Source organism: Brassica oleracea, chromosome C7 (genome assembly GCF_000695525.1).
Source record: "Brassica oleracea var. oleracea cultivar TO1000 chromosome C7, BOL, whole genome shotgun sequence".
NCBI classification, from domain to species: domain Eukaryota; kingdom Viridiplantae; phylum Streptophyta; class Magnoliopsida; order Brassicales; family Brassicaceae; genus Brassica; species Brassica oleracea.
Window position 1 is genome coordinate 7,982,677 of NC_027754.1, and position 12,098 is coordinate 7,994,774.

Consider the following 12,098-nt stretch of genomic DNA (forward strand, 5'->3'; position numbering starts at 1 on the left):
ATCAATCTATATTTGGGATAATCCTTCATAACCCTATTTGAACCCTAAACCGTACAAGGTGAACTACTCAGACATAGGAAAGCAATTCATAACAATAAACATAAAAGAATGCATAAATAGATTAAGGTTAGAAATACTGGAGTTCCAACACAAATAACTGAAGGAGTCTTGGATCTTCTCTTCAAATCTACTAGAAACCTTTGTTGTGTAAAAACTAGAAAGTATAGAAAGCGTGTGTTGCCTAGAACAATGGCAGATCACATAAATATTAGGTTAAAAGTCGGCCAGGGGTATTTCCGTAAATAAGTTGTGACTTGGGTTTAAAACCGGCTGGGCCTTGTGCGCTTCGCTGTTGATCGATGGCACAGAGTGTGCATCGATCGATGGTGGACTCTGAATGTCGACCTTGAACTGGTTCGATGGACAGCTTCGAGTCTCCTCTCATTTTTGCTCCAAAATGCACCCAAATCATCATTTTTATCCAAAACGTCCATGAACCTGTAAAAATGCTAAAAAGACTTCAAAACATAATATAGTTCCTAAAACACCTATATACCATGGCTAAAAGTGGGTAAAAGCCATGGTATATTAGCAATCAAGCATCATCATTCGTTATAGCCTTTAAACCAATTACTTTTGATGATTGAGCAACAATATCTCGTGGCAAACCTTTAGTTAATTGATCCGCTAGGTTGTCAGCCGATTTGATGAAGACTATTGTGATTACACCATTTGAGATAAGTTGTCTAATGGTTTTATGTCGTCTTCTGATGTGACGAGATTTACCATTGTAGAAATTATTTTGAGCCCGAGGTATAGCTTATTGACTATCACAATGTATGCGTATAGCTGGAACATGTTTCTCCCACAAAGGAATATATCCAAAAAGTTTCTTAGCCATTCAGCTTCTTTTGTTGCTTTGTCTAAGGCTATGAACTCAGATTCCATAGTGGATCTGGCTAACACTGTTTGTTTGGTAGAATTCCAAGATATTGCGGCTCCTCCTAGTGTAAAGACATATCCACTTGTGAATTTTGAGCTTTTAGAATCCGATATCCAGTTAGCATCACTGTATCCTTCTAAAACTGATGTTTCTTTACCATAGTGAAGCCCAAAAATTTTGGTATGGCGCAAGTACTTGAGTACTCTCGTTTAGCTTTATGGTGTTTATAACCTGGATTACTTGTATATCGACTCAGTACGTTTACTGCGTGGGCAAGATCCGGTCTATATCGACACAGTATGTTTACTGCATGCGCAAGATCTGGTCTTGTACAATTGTTCAAGAACATGAGACTTCCGATCACACGTGAATACTCATTTTATGAAACCGCTTCACGTGAATTCTTTGTCAAGTGAAGTAAGGGATCTAATATTAGAGTAATTTTTAAATCTCTCTAATATTGTTTGAGCATAATGAGATTGGGTTAAGATAATTCCATTTAAATTTCTCATGACTTTAATCCCGGGAATAACATCTGCTAATCCCATGTCTTTCATCTCAAAATTTTCTTTGAGCATGTTTTTTGTTTGATTGATAATGTCTTTATTTCTGCCAATAATGAGCATATAATCTACATATAAACATAGCAAAACATACACATTTTTTGGTATTTTTGTAGTATATGCATTTATCACATTCATTAATTTTGAAACTATTTAACATCATTGTGTTGTCAAATTATTCGTGACATTTTTTAGGTTCTTGTTCAAGCAGATAAAGTTACTTTACAAGTCTGCATACTTTGTCTTTCTGTGAATGATAAAACCCTCTGGTTTGTTAATGTAAATATCTTTTTCTAAATCACCATTTGATCGAATACTAGATGGGTAGCCGACAAAAAAACATCACCATTTAGAAAGATGGCTTTTACATCAATTTGATGGATTTCTAGGCCTCTTAAAGTTTTGATTTCTATCGTCAGCCTTACTGATGTTCTCGTTACTAAGGTTTAGTTTTCATCTCATTATCCATTTACTCCATAATGCTTTCCATCCAGGTGGTAAATCCGTCAAGTACTATGTATAATTTTGCATGATAGAGTCGAAATCACTTTTGACAGCTTCGTTCCAAAACGGAAAGTCTGGTGAAGACATGGCTTCTGCCAAAGTTTTTGGATCATTTTCTACTAAGAATGCCATTAAAAAATCTTCACCAAAAGACGTTTCGTTTCGAGCTCTTTTTGTCGTATCTCCGATCATAGATAGGATTGTCGGGACGGGCTATGGTTTGAGGAAACGTACCAGGCGGTCTTATGACATTAAGGCAAGTGTTCCATGGCCAAGAGAGGAGGTTAAGGACGTCAGGATGCTGAGACTTAACCAAACCAAGGTTGAAACGACGATAAGTAAATTGTACGACTTGTACACTAGCTTGGCAACGCATACGGGAAGATCGATCAAGCTGGACGAAGCTCGGTCAAGATCGCTTAGCTCGTTCCAAGTTAGGTCAGCTCAACCAGCCTGGCTAATAGCTCACTCATCTGGGTCAGCTGGAGCCAGCTCAACTCAGCTGGACGGAGTGTTCGGGTCTCGGGCAGTTGGTCCAGGTCCGGGCCGGTTTGCCTGCCAGGTTGGTTTTGGACTGGTGGGTCCTTGGTCTAGGCCGTGGTCTAAGTCCTTGGGATAGGTGGTGGTCTAAGTCCAGAGGGCTTGGGTATCTGTTTGGGCTCTGGACCGACCCAAGAAGGGCCAGTTATGGACGTTGGGTGCAAGTGGCCAAGGTTGCAACCTTTCGACCAAGTCATGCCCATTCGCCTAGCAAGTTGTACCTTTTCATGGGGCAAGTACTGGCCGCCTACTCTCTATAAATAGAGGGCCTCTCTATCGATTCTAAACATCAGTTTCAAAGGAAACAAAAGGAAAAGGCCGACTAGAAAGATAGAGAGATAAATCAGCCATAAAAGGCTCGGTTGTGGTGGTTTAGTATCTCGGGCAAGGAGAAGAGTTTAAGAGAGAGAGGAGGCTGTGTGGTTATAGATACCAGAGGCAAAGAGAAGGGTCTATATGTTTGTGTGGCTATGGTGATGTGCTGGGATGGTTATAACCGTGGCTAAGGTTAGATGTTGCGGTCATGGTCCTTAACCTTCGGGTTAGGCACGTGCATGGTCTGGCCGGCCTAAGGGTAATCCATTTGGATTGGGCGGTTCTGTTATGAACGGTTGCAACCCTTCCTTGAACAGTCACAATGGTTCATGTCTTGTGTAGGATGAATTTAGACGTGGTGCTTGGCCATTGGCCGGACTCACACATGGATCGGCCGGACCAGATGGGACAGTTGGATCGAACGGTTGGAACAACCAACGAGTATGATGCCAAGAGTCATGAATGGCCAAGAGGCACGAGTGATGAAAGGGTACAAGTTCTCAAAGGTTGCGAATTCCAAACGGTGCCATTGGATCTAGACTTTGGCCGATTCATTTGGATAGTTTGTGGCTGTACAGCAGGACGGACGTACAGTTCGTTTAACAGGAGTGTTGTGTCGCAAGGTCAGATCGGTTGCAAGGCAATCCGGATGGGCTTGGGCCTTACTCGGTTGTATGGATCCAGGCCTTGGGCCGGATCAGGTAAGAAGGTCCGTAAGCCTTTGGGCCGGACTTATGAATGGCCGATCGAACCTAGACCTTAACCGGATGGTTAGATGGGACTATGGACGATCCGACTATGGATGGATTGTGATCGTTTGGGCTTGGCTTAGAATTAGTCTAGGCTTGGCCGAGTGTTCTATGATAGTCTTGATAGGGGTTTATGACATAGGAACTGGAACCAAACCTTGCATTGCTAGAATCGATTGTTAGGATATCAGATTGTACTTAATGTGATGGTTTGTGGTTTCAGGAACTGAGGCTGATCGTGGTAAAGCCAAAGAGCCATGAAGACTCGATTAGTGAGGGGCAGTGTGGCATATGGGTAGATTGTGTTAGGAATGAACTCATAATAGCTTATAGAACACATTGCAACCTATGTATTGAATCTCATCTTGGTTAATAATACAAATGATTTACCTGGTGTTTATGTATGCTATCTGGTCGATTGTTTATGAACCTCATATCTGAATATGACTTAGTAACTAATAGAATTTAAAATGAATCAAACAAGCAGTAATGTCTGTGAGTAAGGCTTCGGGTCCAGTTGGGACGAAAGGCCAGGAACGGGTCTTACACTTTTGCTACTTTTAGATTCATCTATTTCATTTTCTGAAATATCATTTAAAGAAATATCAACATTTGTCTCAATTTCTGAGACATTTTCGTCGTCTCTTTCTTCTTGAGTTCGTTTTGAACTTTGTTTTTCCTTGCATGGGAAATATTTATTAAGAGAGATGCATTTACTGATTCCATTACTGTAATTTCATGAATATCTGATATTTCAGATTTATGTACCATAAATCGATAGGCACTACCATTATGTGCATATCTGATGAAGAATCCACTATTTTAGGTCCAACAGTGACTTTCTTTGGTGACGATACCATAACTTTTGCCAACCACCCCCACACTTTGAGGTATTTATACGAAGATAAATTACCTTTCCATAGTTCATATGTAGTTTTGCCAGTTACTTTGTCTAGAATTTTGTTCAAGATATAATTAGTGGTAAGCAACACTCCCCTCTCTAGATTTTTAATTATAACAAATGTTGTAACAGTTTGTACTTAAGGTAACACATCTTGTCAAGCAACATTGCAGGATGTACAAAGTGGTTGGTCAACAGTATTAAAGGTTTTGTTTTTTTACGTCTCCGAGTTCTTGGTTTATAAGTTTTTGATGTCTGGAAGATGTTGAAGGTAATGGGAGTCATGTACATCCAATTCTCCTTTCATGTTAGATTAGATGTCTCTTCAATGGTTGTTTCAGACATTTTGATAGACATGGTGAACGCAATATAATTCATGTTCAAGAATGTGTACTATTATTGTGACAACCCGTCCCGTTCACTTGGAACCTGGTTCACAGCCCTGCAGGGCACCGACCCCAACCCCTCCATTATGAGTTCTTTCTGACTCGATAATTAGATTGTTGGTGCACGGAGACATGTTTTCACATACATATAAAATTCTTCTTCCATTAGAGAACCCAAATGGTAGAAAAATATTAAGAAAATACAAGAAACAAGAAACGTTAGTTCTATTTGAACTCCACTCTTTTGATTTTCAATTTTTGTTAGTAGGAAAACTCTAGTTTCATCTAAAGCTGACTTTTTTTGTGACAACCCGTCCCGCTCACTCGGAGCCCGGCTCACAGCCTTGCAGGGCACCGACTCCAATCCCTCCATTATGAGTCCTCTCTGACTCTATAATTAGGTTGTTGGTGCGTTTGGCGTTCCTCGAGACCAAGACCTCACCCTTTCACAACTCTCCCACAGGACAAGTTGTCACTAATTGACATGCAGATCAATTGGTGACAGCTTGTCCTGTGGGAGAATTGTTAAAGGGTGAGGTCTTGGGTTCGAAGAACGTCAAACACACCAACAACCTAATTATGGAGTTAGAGAGGACTCATAATGGAGGGGTTAGGGTCGGTACCCTACAGACCTGTGAGCATGGGGTCCTAGTAAGTGGGACGGGTTGTCACAATTATGTGAATCTTACTCAGTGCTTAGAAATCCTGTAAAATGAGTTATTGACAATTGAACTTTCCATAGTAAAATTCAACATAACCTAATTTTCTGAAACTAAGAAAAATGAAACAGTTTAAGCAGCTTGTTGAGCAAAAAGCCTTTTCCTAAATGTTGTAGATAGATTGCATCCCATCACAAGGCCCATCAAATAAGGGATTCGACCACAAAATCGGCTCAGCTCAACATTATTCGGCATAGTGAGCTCGACACTCGAGCTCGGCTCGATGGTTCAAAGACTCGACCCAGTGGCTAGGCCCGTTAAGCCCGGCCCACCTCATTAGATTAGACTGTCCTAGGGCAAATAAAAGAGGAGGTTATTTATTAAAACAGACAAAGAAGATTAGGAGGAGGATACAAACTCGAACACACAGAGACTGACGACTAAAAATCAGAGTTTACTTATTCTTACTTTTTCTCGTCGACTTGTAATTTTCCGGCACACTCCAACATGTGCCAGCTTATTTTTCTCTCTTGTTCACGCACATTGTAACTTCACTCTTTTCTGATCAATAAAACATCTTTGAAATAATCCACAATCAAGTTTTGTTCATCTAATCCAAGCCGACCAAACTCAGATTCAACACTAGCTTCCTTAATGAGGCTAAGCTTAATACCTTTACCCTTTGGACGAGACACTCACGGACTTGTTCATTTACCAATTGTGAACACATTCCCCAACCTCGTTGTAAACTCATGTCCTGTAGAGTCTTGAATGTGGATTGTCTCAAAGCTTCCCTTGTGAGTTGATAAAAAAAAAAAAGCTTCCCTGATCACACCAACATGCCCTTTGTTTCTTCCTCCGGTCACCACTCACCGTCACAACATTTTCAACATCAAACTTGATAAACTCCACAATCTTGTTCTCCTCAAGGTCGACCTTGATGGTATTGTTCGGCCTGATGAGCAGGTCGGGGTAACGGATGGTACGACCATTGTATGTGTCCAGATAAGGAATATACCCTTCTAACCAAACTAAATATTTCTCACATTGCACAATTTGGACTGCGTCTGCACACAGCAAACAAGTAAACTTGCAATCATCATGCAGTTTTACTACGGATGATAAGAAACTGGGCCCGGAATAGACGTTGGGAAAAAGCTTGGTCCAGTCTTCACTCTTCACTCAATATTTAAAAAACAAATCCGACAACTAACCATAAGTATATCATAATTATTTATAATGAAGTATAAGATTAAATTGGACCATTACATATACCAATTGAAATATAACTAGCCACTACAAGAAAACATTATATTTTTTGACCAAAATTATGACCACTTTAATTGATCAAAACGATTTGTGACCACAAACCGACAATTTAATGAGGAGTAAAAGATGTGGACATAAAGTGGTCAGTAATTAACGACGAAAAGAGATGATTAGAAAATGGTCAAAACATTGTGACCAAATATTGACAATTAAAATATGGTCAGAAACGTGGTCAGCATTTGATCAAAAAGTCGTCGCACTTGTTTTCAAAATTAGCCATTTGTGGCCGTTTAGATAGTGGTCAGAAAATGATCAAAATTTTGATTTTTGCGTATGTAAACTAGCCGTTCAACACACGATCTCTATATAAATAATGTACCTCATTGTAGGCGATTCACAGAAACTACGTAAGGATCACACTGAAAATGTCTTCAAATATTTCTAATTTTCGTTCTTGGATGAACAATCAATGGGATTCCAATGGACAGATTTCAAAGGAGTTTGCGGAAGGGCTTAAAGAATTTATGCGATATGCCGGAAACCAAGATATTACTTTGAGAGGAGGTAAGAAGTTTTGTCCTTGTATTCGTTGTGATAATAGTAAATTTATTCCTATAGAAAGGGTATGGAATCATTTGTATCAATGTGGATTTACTTCTAATTATAAAATATGGTATTTACATGGAGAAGTTGATATAGGAAATATACCTAGTACTAGTGAATATGTGCCGGTTAGTATAGAGGAATCTAGAATGGTGGTAGAATCTAGGGATACAATAGAAATGGTAAACGATGCATTTCGTGAAAATATCTCCTCATTTATGGAAGACGGAGATAGGGTTGAGGAACCAAATTTAGAAGCGAGGAGATTTTTTGATATGTTGGATGCAGCTAAACATCCAATATATGAGGGTTGTAAAAGTGGTCATTCTCCTTTGTCGGCTGCAACTAGGATGATGGCCATAAAGTCAGATTTTAATCTGGCAGAAGATTGTGTCGATTCAGTTGCTAGTTTTGTGAAAGAATATTTACCAGAAGATAATATGTGTCCAGCTTCGTACGAAGAGGTAGATAAACTTGTTTCCGGTCTAGATTTGCCATTTCAAGTGATCGATGTTTGCATCGACAATTGTATGATCTATTGGAAAGCAGATGCAAACCACTTGTCATGCCGATTTTGTGGGAAACCTCGGTTTAAGGTCACCAGTGGAAGAGCCCGAGTTCCTTATAAGCGTATGTGGTATTTGCCGTTAGCAGATAGGCTTAAAAGGCTATATCAATCTGAACGCACAGCAAGTGCTATGAGATGGCATAAGGAGCACTCAAGCGGAGGAGATATTGTGCATCCCTCAGATGCAAAGGCATGGAAGCACTTTCAGTCACTTTATGAGGGGTTTGCATCAGAGAGTAGGAATGTCTACCTAGGACTATGCACTGATGGTTTTAACCCATTTGGAAAACATGGAAGACAATATTCATTGTGGCCTGTAATTGTCACACCGTACAATTTACCCCCTTCGTTGTGCATGAAACGAGAGTTTCTATTTGTCACCATACTTGTTCCTGGTCCAGAACATCCGAAACGATCTCTTGATGTTTTCTTACAGCCACTGATTTGTGAGTTGCAAGAGTTATGGGCTAATGGTGTAGAAGCATTTGATATTTCATGCCGACAAAATTTCAAGATGCATGCAGTGCATATGTGGACCATCAGTGATTTTCCAGCTTATGGAATGTTATCTGGATGGACAACACATGGAAGGTTATCATGTCCATATTGTCAGGATAGTACTGATGCATTTCAGTTAAAAAATGGACGAAAGACGTGTTGGTTTGATTGTCATAGGCGGTTTCTACCTAGTTCGCATCCTTATCGTCAGAGCAAGACATTATTTACGAAGGGAAAAGTTGTCCATGATGCCCCACCACCAGAGTTAGATGGTCGATATTTATTGAGGCACCTTCAAGATTTTGGGGCAGATACAACTGCGGAATGCGGTGGAAATGGGCATGTCCCAGTCGATGGTTGTAGTCAGTATCATAACTGGCACAAAAAAAGTATTTTTTGGGATTTGCCAAATTGGGAAACTCATTTGCTACGGCACAACTTAGATGTCATGCATATTGAGAAGAATTTTTTCGATAACATCATGAACACAGTTTTAAATGTCCAAGGGAAGACAAAGGATAACTTAAAGTCCAGATTAGACTTGCCTAGTATATGTGCACGAGATGAGCTACATATTATGGCCAACGGAAAAGGTCCTACTCCTAAGTTCAGATTGAATGCATCTGCAAAGGAAGAGTTTTTTCAGTGGATATTGTCTAGCGTTAAATTCCCTGATGGATATGCTTCAAATCTAAGAAATTGTGTTGATAGTCAAGAGGAACGATTATCTGGGATAAAAAGTCATGATTGTCATGTTTTCATGCAACGCCTTCTTCCATTTGCATTTGCAGGGCTTCTACCCAAAGAAGTTCATGAAGTTATTGCTGGTAAATTTTTTTTTTTCATTTTATCAATATCCTAAGCTTTTTTATACATACTAATTACTATATATTTCTGTATTTGCTTGTGATTGCAGGGATAAGTGCATTTTTTTTGAGACCTTTGCACAAGATAACTAACCCCTGAGGGAATTCGACAACTGAAATCTGACATACCAATTATTCTTTGCAATCTTGAGAAGATTTTCCCACCATCTTTCTTTGATGTTATGGAACATCTAGCAATTCACCTTCCTAAGGAAGCAGAACTTGGTGGACCGGTTCAATACAGATGGATGTATCCGTTCGAGCGATTTATGTTTCACTTGATAAAAAAAGTGAAAAATTTAAGCAGAGTTGAAGGTTCTATTATCGCTCAGACCATCAAAGAAGAAGCATCACACTTCTCTGCTTACTACTTTTGCCCCACATATTCAAACAAAGAGAGGAAAACCGGTCCGTAACGATGATGGAGGAGAAAAGCCCCACTACTTATATGATGTTCCAGATATCTTTGCACAAGTAGGACGACTAAGTGGAAAACGTAAAAAACGTTGGTTAAAAGATGAGGAGATTAGTCACTTGCATATGTATATTCTTCTCAATTGTGATGAATTACTGCAATACGAAACGTATAACTATTTTTTATTTTTGTACTTGTGAGTTTTTCACTTTCATTGAAAAATTATGTTTAACGTTTAATTTTGTAGGATTTATGATGACCAGCTTAGGGAGGCCTACCCAAATCATTCAGAGAATCAAATTTTAGCTATAAAGCATAAGGAATATGCAAACTGGTTAAAATTTTATGTAAGATCATTATTAATTTCTTTGTATGATACCTTATGATCAGACAAATATTAAACTCTGAGTTTTGGTACAGGTGCTATGATACCTTATGATCAGACAAATATTAAACTCTGAGTTTTGGTACAGGTGCTATGATACCTTATGATCAGACAAATATTAAACTCTGAGTTTTGGTACAGGTGCTATGATACCTTATGATCAGACAAATATTAAACTCTGAGTTTTGGTACAGGTGCTATGATACCTTATGATCAGACAAATATTAAACTCTGAGTTTTGGTACAGGTGCTATGATACCTTATGATCAGACAAATATTAAACTCTGAGTTTTGGTACAGGTGCTATGATACCTTATGATCAGACAAATATTAAACTCTGAGTTTTGGTACAGGTGCTATGATACCTTATGATCAGACAAATATTAAACTCTGAGTTTTGGTACAGGTGCTATGATACCTTATGATCAGACAAATATTAAACTCTGAGTTTTGGTACAGGTGCTATGATACCTTATGATCAGACAAATATTAAACTCTGAGTTTTGGTACAGGTGCGCATATGCTTGGCTAGAGGTGAAGAAGTAGTTAAGTGGTTTGAGGAAATAGTAGATGGTCCCTTGTCACTTGCAATGTCTTCACCTGCATATTTTACACGTGGTTATGCTTTTAAGGTTTCCCGTGAAGGAGCACCAACAGTGAATTCTGGGATAGCTGTGCAAGCTGGAGACATGTCATACTATGGTGTTCTTAAGGAAGTCTTGGAAGTTCAATATTCTGGTACCATAAATTTGAAATGCATACTGTTCTTATGCGATTGGTACAACCCACAATCAGGGATTGGTGTTTTATGCATACCAAATTTGGTGTGACTGAAGTTAATTCATCAAAGAGACTCAACAAATATGATCCTTTCACATCACGAGGTAGATGATTATACATAGGATACGCTCCTGGTAGGTCAGATTTCATCATCTTTAATATTGCTTTAGAAATTTTGCCTTTATCATATTTAACCCTATAAAAATAAATCAATCTTATCTCAATGAAAGGGGTTTGCAATACTTAAACTTAAGTCACCCCAAACCAACAAATTATATAATAGAAATATTTACCAAGTAGCTCTTCCACACCGCAAGGGGTCGAGTATATTGAGGCTCTCTCGTCCAGGAGCCCCCAAAAGATCATCCACTGTCATATGAGGGGTGGGCGCTGCAGCTGGTGTACTCGAAGTTGATGGTATGTTCGTGACGTTGATATTAGGCTGGTTTAGTTGAGAGTAATAAGTCTCAGAGCCTTGAAAGGAATCAACATAAATTGGTGTTCCATCACTTAACGGATTTTGTTGAAGAAATTGCAGAAATTGCTCTCGAGTAGGCATCCTCTGAGAATCGGCGCCGTTGAGATGAGAAGAAGTTAAGAAAAAGTGTGAATTATTAAAGACAATTTGACTTTATTAACTAACTACACGACATCGTTACTAATATTGTTTAATCTTTGTTAGATTTTGTGAATTAAAGTGGATTTCCACGATCTGTTTTTTAATAAAGCATGTAACATATGTTTTTATTAGTGGAACATAAGTTCTTATTTAAATTGGACCAGTGACCAGGCCCAAAACAAAACAAAAAAGACATGTTAGATACGAACATGAAGCTTCCACGCTGTCTTGTAAACCGATCTGATGTCGCCCACCCTCTTTTCTCTGCTCATCATGTAACCAAAACAATTATTCTGAATCAGACGAATATTCTGAAGAAGCCGAATCAGAGTATTCTTCAAATTCGCCAAGCTCTTCTTCAGAAATCTCCAATATATTATCCATTGTTGCTTCTTCAAAATCCACCAAAAGTGTTGGTTCTACCGATTGATTAATCGAACCTGGAAAATCAACTGAGTTTTGTTGTAACGGGTCTTTCTCTGATATTCCACACACTCTGCCTCTTGGAATAATAAGTGTGACTGTTATCCATGGA

General features: G+C 38.9%; 1 protein-coding gene across 1 annotated transcript; it reads left to right on the forward strand.

The window, feature by feature from the left end:
* The first annotated feature begins 7,611 nt into the window (after positions 1 to 7,611).
* Positions 7,612 to 10,994, forward strand: LOC106302496. The gene is made up of 4 exons (XM_013738994.1): positions 7,612 to 8,564; positions 8,676 to 9,325; positions 9,672 to 9,838; positions 10,677 to 10,994. Exons 1-4 carry the CDS (start codon positions 7,612 to 7,614, stop codon positions 10,992 to 10,994), a joined length of 2,088 nt encoding a protein of 695 aa, XP_013594448.1.
* Positions 10,995 to 12,098: the final 1,104 nt, after the last annotated feature.

What these genes read in the sequence shown, in the direction of transcription:
- LOC106302496 (XM_013738994.1), top strand. Translation starts at nt 7,612, where the DNA reads ATGGTAAACGATGCATTTCGTGAAAATATCTCCTCATTTATGGAAGAC. An exon ending in GATTTTCCAGCTTATGGAAT is followed by an intron (nt 8,565 to 8,675) that starts GTTATCTGGATG and finishes TGATTGTCATAG; the next exon opens with GCGGTTTCTACCTAGTTCGC. An exon ending in TTCCAGATATCTTTGCACAA is followed by an intron (nt 9,839 to 10,676) that starts GTAGGACGACTA and finishes GTTTTGGTACAG; the next exon opens with GTGCGCATATGCTTGGCTAG.